Source organism: Rhinolophus ferrumequinum, chromosome 8, assembly GCF_004115265.2.
Source record: "Rhinolophus ferrumequinum isolate MPI-CBG mRhiFer1 chromosome 8, mRhiFer1_v1.p, whole genome shotgun sequence".
Taxonomy (NCBI): Eukaryota; Metazoa; Chordata; class Mammalia; order Chiroptera; family Rhinolophidae; genus Rhinolophus; species Rhinolophus ferrumequinum.
Genome location: NC_046291.1, coordinates 34,413,234 through 34,436,636, shown reverse-complemented (window position 1 = coordinate 34,436,636; position 23,403 = coordinate 34,413,234). Strand labels below are relative to the sequence as shown.

The following is a 23,403-nucleotide window of genomic DNA, read 5'->3' as shown; positions in this document are numbered from 1 at the left end:
AATTTTCCAGTCACCCAGGTATATAATGCACCTATTATTTACCTATTAATTCCTGGTACTATTCCTTGCCTGGATTAATGAATGGTACTGCTACCAATCCAGAACAGAAAACTAACATCACCTGAGACTTCCTCCTCTTCCTTTACCATTTAATATCTAAGTTTTTGCAATCCTTTTCCCTGCATATTTATTGTATCTCTACCATGTTTTCCATCCTAGCTCAAATTCTTTAAACTCTTATCATTTCTTGCCTGGGTTATCATGATGGTCAGTATTAATTTCCTAGGGCTGCCAATAGGTGGCTTAAAACAACAGAAATGTGTTGTCTGATAGTTCTGGAGGCTGGATTTTTGAAATCAAGGTGTTGGCAGGTCCACACTCCCTCCAAAGGTTCTAAGAGGATCCTTCCTTGCCTCTATCAGCTTCTGGTTGCCCTAGATGTTCTTTGGTTTGTGGCAGCATAACTCTGACCTCTGTCTCCCTCTTCACACAGCTGTCTTCTCTCTGTGTGTCCAAATCGCCTTCTTCTTATGATGACATGAATCATATTCTATTAAGGACCCACTCTACTCCAGTATGACTTCATCTCAGCCTAACTCATTGCATCTGCAACAACCCATTCCCCATAAGGTCCTATTCTGAGACGCCACGGATTGGAACTACAACATAATTCCAATCTCACACAATTCAACTGACATCATCTAAAACTGGTCTGTCATCTAAGGCCCTCTCCTCTAATCTCCTCTTCTCTTGGCTGCTAGAATGATCTTTCTAAAATGCAAATATTCTCCTGCAAGCACATCAGTAGCAATAGAATAACTCCCCAAATCAGTTAGCATGGCATACAAGAATGTTCCAAATCACCTACAGTTAACCAAACATTTTAATCTATTTGCATTTTTTAAAAAATTGAGGTGTAATTGAGATGTAACATTATTTTAGTTTCAGATGTACAACATAATCATTTGGTATTTGTGTACATTATTTGCACTTTTAAAAAACCTTTTTATTATTGCTTCTCCACATTATTTACCTGAAAACCTATTTATTAAGTCCCAAGCACCTCATCCTCTGTGGAACAATGACATATCTCTAAAAAACAAGTGATTCTCTAGAACAGAAGGAAATCAGTCTGTTTTTTTCATTTTGGAGCCTTGTTAATTTATGATCTTCTCAAATTTTTTTCAAAATAAGTACAATACGATCACTTTTCAGATTCCCATAGATGTTTATGTGTCAAAATAAACGATAAAATACAGGTTTCTAATAGACAAACTGACATCCTAACTACCTAATATAGGTTATAGTGTCCTGTTATAATAAAGCACGACTTAATAAGCTGTTGGGAACCGTCCTGCTATTCATTTTATAAGAGTAGGAATTAATCAGAAGTCCCTGCTTACTATATGAACATTTACAACATGTTAAAGAGCAAAATAGGTAACGTCCTTGCTGTGATTTTTACGATACCTCATACTGGTTCAGGAACATGTGGAGTTGCTGTACACTGATTCTCAGGTCAGTCTCATTGAACTCATAAAGAATATTCCACCCCAGGGGTCCAAATTTCCTTCTCTCTTGTACCAAAGCATGAAAGAAACAGAGGCCATAAAGTAATTTCTTGAATTCCTCCTGTAATGAGACGAAATGGTGCCACATCATTATTTCCTCCCTAACATTGCATTGCACTGACTATATTTTAGAATGTAATTAATTACTTTTGCTTATAAATATATCCATCCCGAAGTATAACAAAAACCGAATGAAGTATATTTCTACATACTTAACATGAAACAGGTTTTGATTTAATTAAAAGTTAAAGGAGTCCAGAGTTAGAGTCAAAATAAAGTAGTTAAATTAAGGATAGTGTTTTGGGTAATTGATGTACATATGGATCTTTGTTCTTTTTTTTAAAGTTTAAATACTTTTGATTTTCCAGTGAGACTTATAATACAGTAAATATTCAATGCTGAGAACATACTTCTTTGAAAGCAGGATGCCACAGAAATCTTTCCTGAACAGGCTTCAGATTTGATTTTACTGGTAAGGAAATAAATTTTCACTTTTGGGGACAAGGACGATGGGGTTACAGTCGGAGGAGTCCAGCAGGACAGCCAAAGGAGAACCCATAAAAGAACTCACAAGAGAAAAAGTCAGCTTTAAACCCCAAGTACAAGTGTCAAGTCCAGAGATCTCCAAGCACTGGCAGCCCAGAGCAGGAACGTCTGCCCCTCCTTGCCTCGCCCCTGCCCACACTCTGAATGGAGAGGTTAATACCAGCAGCTATCACAGGCAGGAGGAGACACAGAAAGGATGCCGACTCCATCCTCTTTTCCCAACAGAATGAAGCTCACTGGCTATCGGTCTGACGTGAGATACTGGGGAGAAACATTTTGAATAAAACTTGAAGTACTGATTAATATTTTGTATGGTACTTTCTAATTTCTGAATCAAGGTTGGCTTTGGAAATTAAAATGACTATAGGTCATTGTATTACCTGACAATGGCCAGAGAAGCCATGAGGCTGTCCAGAGTGTTATCCAAGGACAGGGAAAGTTTCCCCTGCGAAGTCAAATGAAAGGGAGAGTAGAAGATAAAAGTACAGTAGCATAAATTTAACCAGAGAGGTGGAGGAAAATAAAGTTAAGCATGCTTTGTTAATTCTGGAACTATTTCAGATATATTACTGAGTAAATCAGTAAATGTGTTGATGTTGTAGAAGCCAGGTTTCTCACTGTAGAAGAAGGGAAATATAAGTATGGAATGAAGAAAAACAAGAAAAATCCCTGGGTTGAATGGACTGAAATTGTAGGTATTGCTACGAACTCATTACTTCTAAAATACATATATGAGTATGTATGTGCTCACATACTTGTTTGTATGCACGCATACTGTGTTTCCCCGAAAATAAGACCTAACCAGACAATCAGCTCTAATGTGCCTTTTGGAGCAAAAATTAATATAAGACCCGGTATTATATATTGTATTGTATTATATTATATTATATTATATTATATTATATTATATTATATTATATTATATTATTACTGTATTGTATTGTATTATATTATATTATACTGTATTATATTGTATTTATTATAGACCCAGTCTTATAGTAAAATAGTAAAATAAGACTGTGTCTTATATTAATTTTTGCTCCAAAAGACGCATTAGAGCTGACTGTCCGTCTAGGTCTTATTTTTGGGGGAAACACGTTATTTATATATATATATATTTGTATATATGAACATGTGTGTGTAAGTACACGTATATATTCCTAAGCTCTTTCCACCGAAAGGGCCAAGAACCAAAGACAATGCAGTAGCAATGAGCTCATCTAGCACCTAGATCAAGACCTAGATCTAACACCGCTCCCTATTAAAAAAGGAACCAGGACTCTTTAGAAAATGTCTGGTTCTAAGACGGGGATACAGATGATCCTGGAGCATCTTATGCCAGAAAATAAGAGGGACACTAATAATAAATTTTATATATAAAATTTTTAAATGATAGTACGTATACCAAGTACAGAGGAGCCATCTTGAAGGAGCACTGACCAAATCCGGGAAAATTTGAGCAAAACATTTAAGGAATAATAATGAATTGTAAACCATTGGAAAAAAAACAAACCCCAAGAAATTCATGAGTTCATACCAATAATAGATAAATGAATGGAGGACAAGGGAGGGCTGTTGCTGACAGGAGAATGCCAAGTGTCAAATGGGGAGGGAGTGCTAGAGTTGGAATTGTCATAGGAAATAACTGGTTCAGGCAAGAATCCACAGTCGCTACTAGGCTGGGGGAGTTGTGGGTTTTGATGAGAAACGGGCTATTTGCATGGTCCTAATATGGCTCCCTATAGACTGATTTTTAGTTGCAACGGGTAAAACAGCTATTATACAATGAAGAAATATGACAACACTTTGTCCAGATGATCAAAAGTAGTATCATCAATGAAGGATAACCAGGCATCATGTGCCCCCCAGTGTGATACCCTGAGGACACGATATCACCTACATAGTATTCTGGCTAAGAGTGCATAACCTGAGTCTAATCATGAGGAAATATCAAACAAGTCCAAAATATTAAATGTTTTATTGAAAAAAGGTGGGGGGAGATAAATTCTTCAGAAATGTCAATGTCATCAAAGACAAAGAAAGGCTGAGGAAATATTCCACATTAAAGGAGGCAAAGAGACATGGCAACTAAACGTATGCTAACCTGAGACCAATCCTGTAGTGGGCAGGGACACGCTCTAACAGACATTACTGAATCAATCGACAAACTTTGAACATAAATGGTAGATTAGATACAATAGTGTATTCTAAACTAGTAACTGCACCAGGATAAGATAATATCTCCATTTTTAAGAAATATACAATGAAATATTTATTTAGGAATAAAGGGCCATGACATATCTAACTTACCTGCGAATGGTATAATAGTAGCAGAAGGTGAATGTACAGGGCCTAGGGGCGTTCACTGTGCAACTGTTATACTTGCAACTTTTCTGTAAGTTTAAAATTATTGCCAAATAAAAAGTTGAAACAGAAAAATTATGATGTGCTGCTTTGGCATTTGAGGAGATTTGGGTTTTAGTTTAGACTGTGGATCATAAAAGCCTGGACTTCCAAAATTTGTGACTACCGCTGGAAAGACCATTGGATCTAGAAGAAAGGGAGTAAAATTTTGCAAAAGTCTTTTGCCCAGCTAATACATGTATCTGGTCTGGCAGTAATCTGTTCTTTCTGGGCCTAATCAATACAAAAACTAGTCATACAGCAGGTCTTACTTAGAAGCTTGGGATAAGGTTTGACTTAGTTTTAAATATAGGTGCTTTTTTTCTTGTTCTTTTTCTTTTTCTTGTTAGTACCCAAGACTTTTTTAATGAAAATACTTCTTTATTTTTAATGTTTTCTTTTGATGTGTACTTAAAACATATTTCGACATCAAGAGTGTGAGCTTTTTAATGGCAAAAACTTACCGAGGTTCATAACCCCTTTTAAAAAGAAACTCTTCCATTTTTAATTATGGTAAAACGCTGTGAAACAATTTTAGGTCACAGACATTCACACACAGAATTCTAATCATGAAAGCAGTGGGTGGCTTCCCTGCTTGCCTGGTGATGCTAAAAAAGACCCTTATGAGTCCCATCAATCAAGGAGTAAAATCATTTCGGCTCTCATTATAGTTATATGGAGAAAATATTTTTATATTTTAATTTAAAGATATGGCTCCAAATAGCAAAGAGCTCGGTTAATATCCTGAAACAAGATTCTCCAACCTTGCAGATCTGTACTGGGAATGGCTTACAGCTGACTTTCTAAATAGAAAGCTACATTATTAATGACACCCCACAAGATCTCAGCTGAGCAGGAATGAGGCTGGTAGTAAAATTAAAATAAAATATTAATAAAATTGACTTCAGCACAGTCAATAATCAGTAATCAAAACCCAGTGCACTGCAGTGCAGGAGGCCTATTTAATTTGTAGTTTTACTCAGCACACACATCCATGATCACCAGGGGCCACTCGAATTGCTTTACAGGGCTGAGGTAACAAGACTTAGCCATTACTAACAGGTTTTTTGCAGCTGCCAAAGAACTCGGGGTCAGAAATCGGATCCATGAGGTACGATCGAATGATATTAGCTCGTAAACCTTTCGGTGCTTCGTTGGTCATTTTCACTCCATTCTGCAGTACAGACACAGGGAAATTTGGAGATGGGTAACTTGTCAGCCAAATTCGGAAATCTGGGTGTGTTGATTCTGGGCTCAATTCCTGCAGGAAAAGAAATCAGATACAAAAGCAAACATAAAATCAATGAGACGTCTCCAGATCACATGTGCCTGGAATGGGCTGGAAGTGGGAGGACACATTTTTACAAAATAAAGCTTATAGCTGCAATACAAGGCAAATCAGGCTTACAACATGATTCTGTCCCAGGAACAACATACTGCATTGAGAAGGCCCAGAGTGTTGTCATTTTCTTTGATACAATTAAATCATACGACTGCAAAGTTTACAGAGGTGTTACATAATTCAGAGTTGGCTAAAATAAAGATAAAGACATTCCAAAAAAATCCTGTATCTTCACTGATGTTGCTGAAACATTTATAGAAATAATTCTCTGCCCTAGAGCTGGCTAAGAATAATCCCTTCTTTTTGCTATAGCCATGGTGTGAGAAAAAGCAACACACTTGGATATGTTAATATTAAACCAAGCAGGGATGGAAAGAAAAGAGCATCTGGCAAGGTGAAGAGAACTGGTATGTCTTGAAGCATAAAAGCATATCACTAGCAGCTTTATTTGTTTAAGGGAAATGTCAGGCCTGCATTATAGAGGATAACAGAACACTCAGCGCTGTCCTGAAGGCTGGCTGTACAGATGAGCAATCATTATCAGGGGCCCTTCCCTCTCTTCCTATTCAGTCTCACTCCCTACTGCTACCTTCCCCAATTGTCCATGTCAGTGGTATCTATGTTTTTAAAACTGCAAATCTCTATTAGTAAAAAAAGTTTTGAGCATTCATGTGGTGAAGGGGTGGGGGTGACTGAATTAGGAAGGATGCATAAGTGTCTCAGTTCTTTAATAAATGGTGAGGGCACCATTTCTTTCTCCTTCCATCTGCCCTAGATGCCTGGTGACTTAAGCAACAGGACTCACTGGGCTTTGAGTCATGTCCACCATCCATTAGAGACTGTTCTCTCTCTTAAATGACTCTCAGATTGGCTCATACTATGATATAATTCACAGGAGACAGAGGAACCATGAGGAAACAGGGACAAATATAAAAACTCTAATACAAGGCCTAAAGTATGAGGAGATGTTGGTAAGGCAAATAATAGAAAAACAGTTTTTCAGCTAGAAACAGCACCTGTTATAATGGCTTATATTCTTGAGAAAGTGTGTTATACCATGAAAATGAAAGAGGGTCAAATGGCCAGAGCACGGACATCAAGATGGAAAGTGGCCAAAGATGAAACCTGAGAGGTAGGCAAAGGTCAAACGAAGGGGGTGTTATAAGCCACGATGAGGGTTTGAACTTCGTCGCGCATGCTTTGGGGAGTCCCTGAAAGGTTTTAAACGATGAAGCAATATTCATTCACTACTGCAGTAAACACTGATGGAGCGTCTCGCCAGGACCTAATCAAGGTTCTGGAGGTAAAGCGGAGAACAAAACGAAGTCACTGTTCTCATGTCGCTTACATCCTACTGGGAGATACGGACAAAACAGGAACAAGCGGCATAAAGAAAAGTACAGTCTGCTCCTTAAAGTTTCAACTGAATATCTGGATAGTGCGAGTTATATCACTGCCCTCGTTATTTAGTAGCCTGAGGGACTGTGAGTTAGGAAGGGGCCAGAGTCACAGGTAATTACAGAGGACACATTTTATCTATGTTTGTTGAAATCAAGTACCGAGTTTGCTGTTTATTCATTTGAGCTGAATGGGATTTCTTCCTGGAATTTCTGCCCACAGAAATTGAGAAGTACCGTGACCCAGTACAAAGAGGGTAGATGGAGAACCCTTTTGTGGCAGGATCACTGGCTAAGTGGGTGAGAAGTGAATTAAAGAACAGTTAAATCATGATGCCTTTTGGTTTAGAGTGGCCACATAATTTGCCCCTGAAAAGCCTCCTTCGTTGTTTTTGGTTCACTGCTATAAAAAGTAAATTGGTTCCTGTCCATCCTGTGGTTTACAGTCATCTTTGAGGCTGCTCCTCTGAATTACGGATATTTCCAACTCACTGGAAGGGCCTCTGCCCCTATTAGGAGGGATTCAGCAAAGTCTGATATGTGCTCTTCTCTAGTCAGTCCTCTAGTTCCCAACGCCAGCCCATCCCTCCTGTAATCCAGCCACATTACTCACCGGCAACCCTCCCAATCAGAGGACAGGAATGGAGTTACTTAGATGGTATGTATATCACTAATTATAGTGAGAGACCACAACCTAATAAAAAAAGAAACTTGCATTTTTACCTCACAAACTTTCTCGAGGGTTGGCATCCAAGAGGCGGCAAGGTGACAATTCTGAAGAACAACCCATGTTCCTTCCTTGACAGCTTTTTCTAACATCTTCATAGCTATGGGCCCTTGGCCTTGACCAAGAGATAAAGAGCTAAGTTTTGATCCCCCATATCCCTGTGTACAAGAAAAATAAGGACGTGAAAGAAGAATCAATACTATTATTACAGGAAATGTTAACATTAGGTATATTCAAATTTAATTATGTACCCATATCCCTGTGTACAAGAAAAATAAGGACGTGAAAGAAGAATCAATACTATTATTACAGGAAATGTTAACATTAGGTATATTCAAATTTAATTATGTAGCATCCTCCAAAGGTCTGAACATATGCAGCCCTAAAAAATTCTTACTGATTAAGGATCCTGCAACTACTTAGATAAAAAGCAGGTCAATTCATGTAGGAAACAGTCCTGGTAATAAATGGAAAATTCTGTTAGGTCTTTGATTGTTGAGATAAGGGAAAGAAAAAGAAATTCAGAAGACTTTTAACACGAGGAGGAGGTGAAAGGGTCCGGATGTTATGCAACAACTCCTAAAATCCAAAGCTGAAAAGAAAACTATGAATAGACACATGAACTTGCCCTGTTTCTTCCAGATCTTTGCCTAATTATATTGTAACTAATTTGGCTACTGCATAAAATTCAGAGGAAAAAAAAAGCATTGACCCCTAACTCCCATTTGAAAGTTTCTTTAAAGAATTCTGTGGGACTGTTTGCCTGGGATTCATTTCTCTTATATCTGGATTCTTCTGCAGCTTCTGGACATGGTGTCTGTGACCCCCTGACCCCCCACGTGAATGCCTCTTGGGAAAAGGCTTTGAGTTGCGGTAGTAGCGCAAGAATAGAGTCTTGAGCCCTGTCTGACTGTCCGTGGTTTATCAACACTGGCAGTAGAAGAGGCGGGAAACAAAACAGAACTAGATACTACTCTTTCTGGGAAAAGTGGGAGGCAGCCAGTGAAGACAACGCATTGAGCGGTCCTACGCAGGGGCCAGACAATAATCACAATGTATAATGTGGGAAGAAAAATGGAGAGGAACTGGGAGGTCTCAAGGCTCAGAAAGGTCGTGGTGATTTGGGCAGAGTGAGTCCCACATAAATGCATACTTCTAGCCATCTTCATCACTTCCACGCTAGCCCTACCCACCATTCTTCTTCCTGGACTGTCAATGCCCCTCTTCACTAGTGTCCTGCTTCCATTTTGTATCACTCAAATCGATTCTCCTCACTCTGGTTAGAATGACCTTTATAAATTACAGATCAGATCATGTCACTTTGTTGCTCAACACGCTATCGTCCTACCGTAAAGTCCTGAATGTATTCTACAAAGTCCCCACGTGAGCTCGTCCCTCTGTACATCTCAGACCTCATCTCCTGTACTTTTTTAACCAACAGTAAGTGCTATGTTTTACAGCCAATCATCTAGTATCTAAGAATTACATCTGATGCAAGAAATGGGATATTAAAATATAAACTGGTCTAGTGAAGAGTATTTTAACCAATTAGCTATGTGACCTTTGAAAAGCTACTTAATCGCTCCATGCTTAATATCCCTATCTGTAAACTGAGGATTTTGCTCATAGGACTGCTGTAAAAATTAAAGTAGAAAGTGGGTATAACAGGTATAGATAGCAAAATTAACAGTATATACAAAGCACTCAATACAAGTGGTGGTGGTGGTTTTATAAATATCAGCACTATTACCACTCAATGTTACTTGGATTAGACCAAAAGGGAAAAAAAATCAAATAAAAAATCCCAATGACCTGTTTACTATTTTCTTGTTCTAGGCTGTATGATATACGAAAAATTACAGTAAATTCATTTCAATAATTTTTAGAGCCTACAAACATAAATATTAGAACACAACCTGGTAAAGCGACGGTAATATATGATTGTTCTGGAAAGTCAAGGAAGGTCCCCCTTTAGAGACTGGGGAAAGACACAGGATCAGAGAGACCCAGGGTCACTGTCCAGACTTGAATTTGTTAAATCAACCCAAGCTCATTTTTTGGTGCAAATTATGTCACAGAGTCCCCCGCCTCCTCAAAGTAGGAGAAAAGCTAATGCCCCCAAGCCCAAATTCTGGCTTTATTATTTAGATAAGGAGATATTTTTAACATCAGTGTGACCATTTAAGTATCAGTTTCTTGGGACTCTATCAACCTCTGGACTCCCAAGTCTTCCAAGGGCTGAGTGATAAATTTTCACTTTTTCCTCACCCTTTAGCATTTTAAGTATAATTAAGTGTTGATATATATGTATACACACACACATACACACACACACGCATGCATGCAGATAACTTCATCTGTGTTAAGGTACCTGGTCATCAGCAAATTTTAGAAGGGCAGCCATGGGATCTGCTCCAGGAGAGAGCACAAAAATCAGTGGTGCACAGCAGTTGCTATCTGCAAATGCCTTGGATAAGTCAAAGGGAGGTGGTTCAATGAATGCACGCCCTAATTTGTGGATTATAAATTCTTGCACCATTGGAATAACCTAGAAAGGAGAAAGAATATATTTGAAAAGGTATTGAAAATCTGTCTAAAACCTTTAAAAGTTCAGGGTGTTTCAAAACAAAGGACTCTAGTGGCATTTACTTGGGTGTTCACTGATGTTAATGGAGAGTCAAAGGCATCGCTTTATATAAATGCCTTTTAGATAGAAAAAAAACTATAAATATTTAAATAATGAAAGATGGGTGGTTAGTGACACCAGAGGCAAATTCAAAGGCATTTTTTCTTCCTTTTAATGAGTATTCAACACATAATGGATAAAGAATATAAGAAACCTTAACTTTTTACTTAAGTTTTAAAATACTATGTTCCAAAGTCCAAAACTTAAAAGTAGAAATTTTACTGTGATTTATACAATACTATACCATCAAGAAAGAACAGATAACTGGACAAAATTTTTTTAAAAATCACTGTGAAAAGAAACACTAGCCATACGCCTGAGAAACAGGCAAAACTCTACTGCATGAAATTTCTGATAACATGTCTACACATTTTCCGGAAGCGTGTTTGAGGAAGAACAGAATTCCATGGCTAAGGAGTTTCTGTGTTGTGAAATGGAATTGTATTCATCAGTACAGCTGAGGTACAGCTTCAAATATATCACTCCTTCTTTCTGATGAAGGGTCTTTAATTTATCATTTCTGGGCAATGACACCAGCTAATCAGACTCAGGTGTGAGCCAAACAAGTGATAAAAGTAGATTTAACAAACAAGTATCCCTGTGCCCAGCTTAACAAATTATGTAAACATAACCCAAGAAGAGGAGGAATGGAGTGACAAAAACACAAATAATTTTTGAAGGCCTCAGAACCATTCCAACTGGATACCTGCTCAAACACAAGGATGGAATGGGGTGTATGCACAACATTCCAAATTAGGTTGGGAATTTCACCAGCCTACAACTTTTCTGAACTTGGAGCAAACTGCAGGAGCAATCTGCAGATGCCAAATATCTCAGAAGATGGTCTCCTTTGGAAAAAGTTGCAAGTATTTCCAAACTTTAATTGTATATTCTCTGGAACATCTATTCACACAAGGTTTGTAAATAAAGATCATTGACATGTCACAATGGCTTAGAACAGTGTCGATCCTGGGGTGTGTGTGTGTGTGTGTGTGACTGAGGGTGTGAGGGTGGGGAGCTGACAGTGAAAAAAATATCTGGGCTTAAATTAGATTTTTAAATTCCTTTTCATTATTTTTCTAGATTCATTCATATATTGAAAGGGTAGGGAAGAGAAACAATAAATTTATAAGTGCTGTGATGTCAAGAACTTACCTAACAAGATGACAGATATATTGATTGTGCACAATAAATATCTATTGAACAAATGAATAGATAAATAACTCAGGGTGCTTCCTTTTGTAAGGGTGGGACTCTAATGACAGAAATCTTAAGCAAAAATCACAGAATAACAAATTCACTTATACATAAATTTCATTTCTACATATTTCAAGTTTCAGATTTTTTGAATGGGCACACATGTCTAGCTTATTGCAAGAAACTAAAAATATCTTAACTGTCTGGCCCAAGACTTGTCCTTGCCCTTCTCATTATTCTTTTCCTATAGCTGGTCTTTTCTCACTAGATTAACAACAACAGTAACTAACAAAGGAAAAAAAAACCCTCTTTTCTCCCAAGGCTGACTTCTTTACTATAGTTTTGCAAAGAAAACAAAAGTACCAGCCTTTCAGGTGCATGGCTTTAGTTTTAGTAAGTTTGACTTGTAAGAGGCCCGTTTTGTGAGTGGTTCAGGGCTGTATTGGCACTGCTCACATGAAAACATGGCTGCTGTGAAGTGACTCTTCTGTTAGCACCCCACGACCAACCTAGGGGTGCTCACGTGAGGGTGAACAGAGGCAAATGTCAGTGCTTTATTTTTTAATGTTAAAACTGAACAAGACTTGTTTGCTTCCAAGACTAAACTGTAACTCCCAAGGTAAATGAGGCTATGTTAGCTATTCAGTTTGCAAAGTCATAGATTGGGTTTGCTTCTGCAATCTGATTATGCCAGCATTCGGTTTGTAAAATGAAATCTGTCAGTAACAAAAATTACAGACTAATCTAGGCAACCATCTTCCAAAAGGCAGGAAAGAAGTTTGTGGTCTTCCATTTATGTTTTTCTATGTATTACAAGTTCATACAGGATTTATCTGAGGTCAGAGAAACATTAATTTGTACTTGACAAGTTTCTTATTGAAAGATGATTAATATGCTTTTTCTTTAAAATTCAGAAGGAGAGAACTGTAGCCAGAAGCTCTTCATTTTGTAAATGGATTCAAAACATTCCCTAGCTCAGTATTTATCCATTTGAAAGGTTTCTTTGCAAAGCAAAACACTATAAATTATTAAATTCTAAAGGAAAGTGTAAGCCCATCTCTTTTTCTACTGCTGAATCAGTGAGCATCTTCTACATTTTTCCAAAGGAGAGCATTAAAGAACTTGGCATTTGTGGCTTCTTACCACTGGGAGGAGCTGGTTTTGAGTGGAGAGCAGTGGAAAAGAGGCCAAAAAAATTGTGCTGACGAAGTATATTATAAGCCAGAGATCAAGCAATTGCAGATTTTCCTGGTGGCTAAATATATGTGTGTGTGTGTGTGTGTGTGTGTGTGTGTGTGTATACAGTAATATGAGTATGATATATACACACACATATATATACACACACATATGTATATATCTGTGTGTATATATATACACATATATATGTATATGTGTTATATATGTATACAAACATATATGTATATATATGGAAATATATATTAAAATATATATATATGATCTCATGACTTAGAAATTGCAAAGAAATAAAATCTATATACTATTAGCCCAAATAGTAGCTCCATATAGCACTGTCACTTTCTCTGGTTACGCTAATACTATTTTACTTTCGAAAACTACTCTTTGAAAGCATAATCACCATATAGATTTAAAAATATGTATATCCCAAAATCAATAATTCACCACTAGAAACTGGAGTACCTGGTAACAGCAAGATTGAAGGTTTTGAGGTTGCTAGATAACGTAAAAGCATATTAATAAGTATTTTTATATTAAGGATTATGATGCGAAATACATAATGGTAACTAGCCAATTGGATCAATTAGGACAAACTGAGTTATGCTGTAGTAGCAAACAATTCCCAGTTCTCAATGGCTTAACACAACAAAAGCATAGCTTTTTGGCCCTGCAAAGTTGTCTGGGTGTGCTGGGCAACTAACTCTGCCCGTGACGGCTCAGAGAGCCAGGCTGCTGTGGCACTTAAATATCAACATGATTCCACAATTTTGATGGCAGAGTGCACTGGAAAATCTCACAACTAGCAGTTAAATGCTCACATTTGATTGGCCAAAGCAAGGTGTATGGCTACAATACCCCCACCTCGAGTATGAGGAGAAGTAGTGGAAAATCGAAGATATTGGTGAGAAGCATTAATGTCTATATACTTGTCCACCTCTCCAAGGAAAACTCTAGAGGAGTTATGTACGAAAACATAGGAAACAGTTACAAGACAGGATACTACAGTATTGCACAGAGTATCTAAGAGAAGTATAAAACCATAGTTTAACCTCAATTGATTTAAAAACAAACAAATCATACAAACAAACAACCCCCCCTAGCTTGACTATAACTCCCCACCTCCCTCAAAAACACTTTAAAAAGAGAATGAATATGGAAAGTAATATATGAGTATGATCTATTTGGTAACACAGTGTATTTTCAGATTAAAATGTCAAATTCTTTAAAACATAAAACTGGGGAAAAGATATTTATAGATGAAACTGTGCAATAAGGAAATGGCTCATTGATCACTTTCAATTAAACGTTAATATAAAACACGAACAGAAGCTTCTTTGTTTTTCAAACATTGAGGGGAGATGGTCAATGGTTCATGCAGAGTCTTTTTAGTATAACAGTCTTTAGCTTAGAAAACAGAGTAAAAACCTTTGAAAATTTTAATGAAAGATTTTTAAAGAAGGAAGCCATAGTAGGCAGGAATTTGAAATATTTAATATTCTTTTGTATTTGATACTTGAACTGAAAACTTCTGAGACTTATCCCTAAAGTTTTGGTGGAGATTCATTTTTTAAAAGGGCTACCAAGGGTATGTTTCATCCTCCATCATCAGTTTACTAATGATTCTGAAACAACTGTAATTACTTCCAGGACCTAAGAGCAGAGCAGCATTATGACTTTAAGGGGCCCGAGACACTTCATGAGCCCCTTTGTTGATAAAATAATTAAAAATTGCATTTTACAATTCTTTTGGTATAAGCACAAGTATAATCAGACTGGATTATACTTTCTGATCTTAAAAGAAATTATGACATCTTCATGGACCCCCTAAAAGGGTTGTGGGCCTTAGGCATTGTGCCTAATAGATACTGGGGCCCTGGCTAAGAACACACTGCCCGGTCAAGCAAGAATTACATGTGTTCATTGAACAGACTATGGCTTACAAAGAAGGCCTCCATCCCATATTACCAGTGATGTCTATAAAAACATTTAAAAAAATATGTTGTCTTCACCATCTAAGTTCTTTTTTGTTGCCAGGATATAAGTATTGTCTTATATTCCTCAGCAACTTAAATTGTGAATACAGTAAGTTTTGAAATAATTATGTATTACTTTTATTTGAGTAGTAATTATAGACAACTAGGATATTTCCTCAATTTTTTTTCCAACATAACTAATGTCTGCGTTTTTTCAGAGTTTATGGGTATCTCTGTGGATGTGGGTCATTATTCTTAAGTAAATCGTTGTTTTTTTTTCCCAATCGACTAGAATAATACAAATGAGGATGTCACTGAGTACTGAAATTTGCTGACATAACAGGTGAGCTGTTACGTTGGTTATATAATTTATTATTTAAAGAAGGTAGGACTAAAAGTATTGATCATTTTCTTTTGCAGTCAGCAATGATAAATACCTTAAAATAATATTCTATTAACTTTCCAAAGGCCAACAAAGAATTATATATAAGGGTAGCATTTGAAGAACCACAAATTCTAGTACATCAGTGGTTCTATTAACTATTAACACTACTGACTAATTTTACTGAAATAATAGGAATACAAATGAGATTGTAGCACATAAAGGAAGTAGATTGTGAGAAATTAGGGAAGCAACTTAAAAAGGAAGAATCATAAAATAAATAAACTATAAAATATAATCTGAAGTTAGTGTGGTTTTAATAAATATACAAACTTTTAAAAAAATGACTCAATTAGAAGGAAGTAGGGTTATTTCCCCCAGCCTCCTTTATCTCCTCTATGACACACAAGGAAATACATGTTTGGCTGACTATGGAGAGAGGAGGAATTGGAATCATTGAGCTGCTTTTAAAGCCCACGTTTACCTTGTCCGGCCTCAAGCAACGAATAATAAGCATCCTTTGGAACTTATTTGCTTTAACTTCCCAAACATCAGGAAAAACTTCATGATGCGGTTCCTAAAATTATGGTGGATATAATTCAATGTTATTTTGGAGATTACTTCTAAAATGAACAGTATTTGAATTTATAAACCAATTTTTAGAGAAAAACATAATGATTAACTGAAATCCGGAATGCTAATGTAAAATTTATTAGGTTGGGGCAAAGTTTTGAAATAATGAAAAGAAAATTTAAAATCCCATGAAGAAATCGAAACTAGGACAAAATGATCCATATTATGAAAAAAAAGTATATATGGAGTTTTATTCCCATTAATTCTTCAAAGGCATGTAAAAGAACCTACCAACTACTCTCATCATCTATTTATAAAAATAAACATTGCAACAAAAAAAAGGGCATTGTACTAAAATTTATTATGTTATTTCTTGTTTTGAACAATTTTGGTATCCTTTTTATAAAAGGATATTTGAGAATGTGTACAGTAAAGAAGAAGCCCAAAGAAGGAGAGAGCTACGGTACTAAAAATATACAAGAAGAGAGACATCAAGATTCCAGGAGGGGGGCAGCTGGTCAGCTCAGTTGGTTAGAGCATGGTGCTCATAACACCAAGATCACCAGTTCAATTCCCACATGGACTTGTGAGAAACAATGGCTTGAGCTTGGAGCTGAGCCCCTGGTGGGCGGTCGGTTGGCTCAGTAGTTGGAGCACAGTGCTCATGGCACCTAGATTGTCGGTTCGATTCCCGCATGGGCCAGTGAGCTGCGCCCTCCACAACTAGATTGAAAATGGTGACTTGGCATGGAGCTGATGGGTCCTGGAGGGATACACTGTTCCCCAATATTCCCCAATAAAAATTAAAAAAAAAAAGATTCCAGGAGGGGTGGTAACCTTCAAAAACAAAACAAAACAAAACAAAAAAATCATAAAGGAGAACATTTGTACCTTTGAAACTTCGGGGAAGGCTATGCAGTATCTCAGATCAGAAATCTCCATGCTTCACTATAGTGAATAAATTTCTATTTCAAATTATAATGAAGCGCTCACAAAAACTTATTTGTCTCTAGAAAATATATTTTTATTACTAACAAGGAGCGATCCAAAAGATATCCTGTCCAAATTATTTGAATTCATGCGTAGAAACAATCTTACTATTGTATATAATACAACAAATAGGTAACCAGATTAAAAAATGTTCTCCACATATCTGTTTGTTTCCCTCGTACTCTTCACTTTCCCAAACTGAGCTTTTGGATATTAAACCCAAGGAAAGCGAATGTCAAGAGAGTAGAAACAAAGGAATAGAAAAAAATAAGTGGGAATTTGCACAATCTTAACCCTTTTACTAAAAAGTTAGGGAAGCCAACAATTTCCATGCATTCCAGAAGGGAAACTGTGAGTGTCATGGTATGTGTTAACTATAATAGACTCCAATTAGCAAGATAGGGTCTTGTGAAAAATAATTGAGAATAATTAGCCTTTCCCTCTTCTCAGATGACAAAACTATTTATTAGCTCGTATCCTGCATTCAGAAAATCTAAACAATAGTTGTTGCGTGAAATTTTAACTATTCTGCTATCATAATTGCCAAAGTCTAAGTTGATAATAAATAAAAACCTAGCATGGAAATTTTAAAAGAATATTTTTTAAGAAGCATGCAACTTTTTTTGCATCTCTACACATTTCAAGGAATTTCAACAGAAGTTCAAACAGAACCACTGATTCAGAACGTGGGGATAATATAAACCTAAACTTTGATTTTAACATCTGACCAGCTATTTAAAGCTTACTTGAATCTTGTTTGATTCAAAGATAAGAATAAATTATTTAACATTATTTTCTCCACTTACAAACTTTGGAATAGGCAAGAGAATTAAAAACATACCAAACTATCATATACTTTTTTCCATCCATCCTTTAAGTGCATAAACTCCTTACGAATGGTTCTCAAGGCAGGCAAATCATCTAGTCGACATATTTCATCCCAGGATTTTTGAGGAAGCCATGTACAAGGGTTGGTATGAGGATTATCCAGTCCAATGCCACCAGTTAGCAGAAATCTCCACTCAGCTTTATTAATCTTTTGAAAAAAAAGTAGCATGAAGAGTTAGAAAAGAGTTCATCACATATATAGTAAATTTACAATCATTTTAAAGAATTGACTGTTGATTTTGTAATTTCAGGTATGATTCCTATGAAATTCTGATATAACTGTTTATTACTAAGAAACCAATGTATCCATTAAAATCAGTTTTCAAAATAGTTCCATTTTAGCAAGGTACTTTTTGATAATTCTCTTCTGGAATTACTAATCTAAAGTATGAAAATCTGAATATATTCTATTTGAATGTATGTTTTCCAAATGACTGCTTAGAGTTCTGTAGGCTCTAAAAATTGTGGGAAAATAGAAAGCCATCAATTTGCCATGTTTTCATTCATTTCCCATCAAGTATAATCAGGTACTGCTATGAAACTTTTGCAAAAAAATGCAAGAATAAAGCCCTTTTACTTTCAGAATTCAACCAATATATCATCATATGAAATCAATAAATTTTAAAAAAACAAAGTAGTGAATTTACACAACAGGTATTGTTCAATGCAAGTGATTAGATTTGACTAACTTGCACAAGTTCGTAAAAACATTACCATTTATACTATTGGTATAACTATGTCAATCTATTTGGTAAATTTATATGCATATTTATGTGAGATTCTAATAGGAACTGATTTATTTTAAATTCAAGCATACAAAAGTTTAAGTAACAGTTACACAATGAACTCTGTTCTTAATTTATATTTCAGTCCAGTTGTGATGTTTTGCCATAATTATAATAATATTGTTTATTTACAACTTTTAAAATATATATTCCCATACAAATTAGTAAATTAATGAATCAATGTTAATATTATGGATTTTTCCCCTACAAATTAAAACAGTACTGACCGCACCCTCATGTATCAGAAGATTTACAGTTAGACAAAAGGAAAAGAGTAGCTTGTCCTTTTCAAAAAGTGACCGGCAGATATTAACATAGAGGGAATACGTAAAGTGATCCTTGAGAGTTTGAAGCCTAAGGATCAACAGAAAGAAAAGTAAATAAATAAAAATGCATCGTACTTTAAAGAAAATGCTCTTAAGGAAACCTATTATCAACCCTTTAGATATCTGTTATTCCAATAAGCTTTCTGGTCAATCACCCCCCCAAACAATTAAGGATCATCATTAACTGGATGCACCAATTTGAGAGCTACACAATATGGAAACTCCAGTAGAATTGCATTTTATTTTTGACTGATTTTTTTAAAACTTAATCTTCCTTTTGGTAAAAAGTCAATGCATTGTATATTAATCTATTACGTTTAAAGATCTGTGGACTATTTTTAATAATAAAACATTTCTTGGGGTAAAATTTTACTTCCTTATTTCATAAACACTTTCAAACATTCTATATTATATATTAAACAGACCAAAATTAATAGTTCCTTTATTAAATTAACATTAAGTTTAGTAATGTGCTACTCTGCTCATAAATCATTACAAACTGGAGAAATCACAAACTTAATAAACTACATTTTTTTTACCACATAGACAAAATATGCAAATCACAATATTTGTAACTAACAAAATTTTAGTAAATGTTAACATGCAATCTGTATTCATAATAATTCTTAACATGAAAATAACATTTCAAGCATTTGTACTTATCTCATAAGGGAAATAAACTATCATTGAAAAGAAAATTTAAAATATTTTATTACATAGGTTATAATAATTACAATAGAAATAAACAGTTGGCTGAAAACATTTGTAGAGAGCTAATGATTGACATGAATTAATGGCCCAAACTATCTAAGCAGATCAATTTATCTGAAGGAAAAATTAGCATAGTTTGATTATGATTAAGCAAAATTATATTGGTGTTCTATGATGTGTCTAGGAAAAAAAAAACACCACCTACCAGTACAATCATATCTTGGCTGTTTCCAGACTGATATCCTAAGGTACTGATCATCCCAGATCTATTTTTTTTCTTACCAGCCTATTTCTTTAACTATTTTATCCCTGCCAACGTTCCCATAAAGAAAATTACAACAAATTGATATAGTTTACTTCTAGTTGAAAACTCTGAAAAAGGGCTTGGTAGAGAGGGCCTTGAAACTAGCTACTGTAATATGGTTGGATTCTTTGAAGATTTAAAATAATGTCCCCATTTTTATGGTAATATATGGTCTTGTCACACATGGTATTTAATTTGTCTTATCTGTAATAGTACACTTAATACAGGGTGACTCAGGTTTGGTCTTTCTAGAATAAAATAAAAATTCCTGCACTTTAAAACAAACTTCCTTTTGTAGATAGGAAGGTTGAAGGGAAGATTATAAGGGTCAATCATATGAGAAATCCAAGTTCGGTCTCTTTAGTGCTAAAATGTAGATTAAAATATGATATTTTAATAATCTGCTACAGTGAAAAAGAGGATGAAATGATCACTCTCAATGTTATTGCATGACACAATCATATAAGATTATTCCTGTTCCTACATTTGAATAACCTTCCAGGAAAGGCATTTATATCAGGAGTCTGAAAGAACTGAACACCTTGTCCTAATTTTGGATTCTAGCCTAAGGAAATAATCATGTGGACATTAATATTTACTGCAGCATTATTTATAATACGAAAGCTGAAGATTACTTACAAGTCTTACAATAAGAAAATTATGGTACTTCATAAAATACTATATTGTGTAGCTACTAAAAACTATATTTCAGAAGAGTATTTCATAACATGGGGAAAGAGATCTTGTAGAAGTGAAAGAAACGTGTGTGTGTCTGTGTTTGTGTGTGTGTCTGTGTGTATTTACATGTATTGCCTAGAAAGAGAGAGGAGAGAGGAAAGAAGAGAGAAGAGGGAGAGAGAGAGAAAAAGAGAGAGAGGAGAGATGTCACAAAGCTATAACCTATTGAGATTTTTGTTTTTGTACTTATGTGTTTTTTTTGCTACAGTTATTTATTTATTTTGCTATAAATTTTGATGCATTACAATTTTTATAAAAAAGATGATCCAAATTATTAAGGCTATTTCATAGCATATACTATAGTAGTCACACCATAATATATGTTTGGTTGCATACTTAAATAATTATTATGAATAATAACTTTCAGAAGAGCAAAATAAAATATATTCTTATCTCTGAGTAAAAGGAAATGAGAGAATTTTAGACCAATATTAAGATTCTAAAACAAATTATTCGTCTGGGGTTAATAGTCACATGCTTTTTTACGTCTTTAGTGTAGCTATACTACAGTCCAATAGCTGACTCAAGTCCACAGCTTATCTGATGTTTATCAATGATAGACAGATAAACAAATGATTCCTATGAGAACTCATTCTATCTTTAATTTATAAACGGGAGCTAGCTTCTTAATTGAAAACTGTTATTTTATTTAAAAAAATAAGGAAAAGAAGGTTAAACATGACTGGCTAAAAGATTCTCTCTTGGTGTACCACTTTGGAACTCTGGCAGTATTTTCTAAAATGGAACACATGCATACCTGTGATCATTGACTTCATTCTTGGATATATGCCTATCAGAAATGTGTACATACAAAAGCCATGTACAAGAATGTTGAAGGCAGCAAAAATTTATAATACTCCCAAACTGGAAGCTACCCGAATGTCCTCAACAGTAAATGAATAATTTGTGTAAGGACAAATAAAAATTAAAAATAAGAGTTTTAATTCACTCTATTGAAAACAAGGAAAAAGATTCCCCTCCCCTCCTTTTTCTTAGAGCATTTACTTTTGAAACCTTAAAAGTTAGAAGTACTTTCTCCCCTCTTTGAGAGGCATATAAATCCTTTAGAACACTTAGGCCTTTTCTGGGAGCGTAGGGGCTTATCTGTCTGCGCCTGGCTCCAAGTTGCAAAACGCCCTCCTGTCATAAAGATACCAGACATTTGTTTTTACCACGGTCACTGCACCTCCATTAACTGGTAAAGTTAGGATGAGATGTCTATCTTTGCAATCTCTTAGTGGACTGCCTGTGATGCACATCAGAATCTGGTTTAATGCTTACTCAATAACAAGACTATTTCTTTATTACTTTGTGGAAAGAATCTGGATTGGGAGATGATTTTGTTGGTATACTTCCCTAACAATGTACTCACGCAATGGAATACTATTTAACAATGAGAGTGAATAAACCACTGCACGGTACAAAACAATATGTATCTCACTAACACAAAGTTGTATGATTCCATTCACACGTTGCTCGAAAACAGGCCAAACTAACCCATGGTGTTGGAAGTCAGGACAGTTATTACCTTGGGGGAGAGGGGTTAGTGACTAGAAGGGAACACAAAGTGGGATTCTGTACTGTTAATAATGTTCTATGTCTTGATTTGGGTGCTAATTACACAGGTGTGCTCACTTACGAAAATTCATTGAGCAAATACTTCTGATTTTGGCATATTTCTGTATATATATTGACAACCTCAAAAAATAAAATGTATTTTCAAAACACTTTTTTTCTATTTACTCTTTGGTTCCAGATTACACTTTTAGGATAACAATACGTATGATTTTTATTGTTTCTAAATTAAAGAATTTTAACTAAAAAGAAAAAAGCACTTTTTGTTTTTTACATTTCAACCAAGTCTCATATCTGGGTAAAACGATTTCATTTTCTATAAATTGCAAGGGGCTATACCACAGTTATAAAGAAACAGATGTCACATCTGTGGATGAGTTCTAATTTGCTATAAAAAGAGATAATAAAAAATAATTATTTTTAAAGCATAAAAATTGTTCCAATTTTCAAATCTTGTACACAAAATATACCTTTAAGTGACAGAGCAAAATAATTTTTTTCTCTAGACTCCAGCAAATACCTTGATTTAAAATGATAACATTCTGGTGGTTATTTTAACTAAGGTAGAAATTAAGAAATTCAGTGAAAAGCAAAATATCATTTACTGTGTGACTCCTTCTGACTGGCACTGTGATAAATTCTGGAAATATTAAAAAAAAAATTCTTGCCTCAGGGAACTCAGATTTTAGTGTGAAAACCAGACATACTTGTTCAATTAACTAACAATGCAAATGGCTGCGAACTTCTCTAAGACAGGTCACTAAAAACTTATTTTCTGTATTTCAGTAATCCTTGCTAATCTTGAAAAGCTCAGATAATGCAAGAAACAGAGAAATAAACTAAACATTTTCAAATATCAAAATATAAAAATAAAGTTTAAACTCTACCATCATGCATTTGTTCCCTGAAGATACCCTCTCCTCCCTTGCTCTCTTCTCTTTCTCCTGGGCAGACATCTGAAAAATTGTTTGCTAATCCAAGTGTCAGTCTTATACCTTTATTAGCCTCATATTCAAGCTTAAAAAATAATGAATGCTAAAACAAAAAGTTGCTTATTCTAAGGATATTCAAAATTCAGCAAAATTCTGC

At 35.3% G+C, this 23,403-nt stretch overlaps 1 protein-coding gene across 1 annotated transcript in view; it reads right to left on the bottom strand.

The window, feature by feature from the left end:
* Window positions 1-23,403, bottom strand: part of DNAH7 (dynein axonemal heavy chain 7) — a 213,555-nt gene that overhangs the window by 24,118 nt on the left and 166,034 nt on the right. The window contains 7 exon segments of the mRNA XM_033111796.1: window positions 1,471-1,632; window positions 5,581-5,781; window positions 7,983-8,144; window positions 10,358-10,534; window positions 15,909-16,001; window positions 17,829-18,023; window positions 18,888-19,014. Coding sequence (XP_032967687.1) covers window positions 1,471-1,632; window positions 5,581-5,781; window positions 7,983-8,144; window positions 10,358-10,534; window positions 15,909-16,001; window positions 17,829-18,023; window positions 18,888-19,014 — 1,117 coding nt within the window.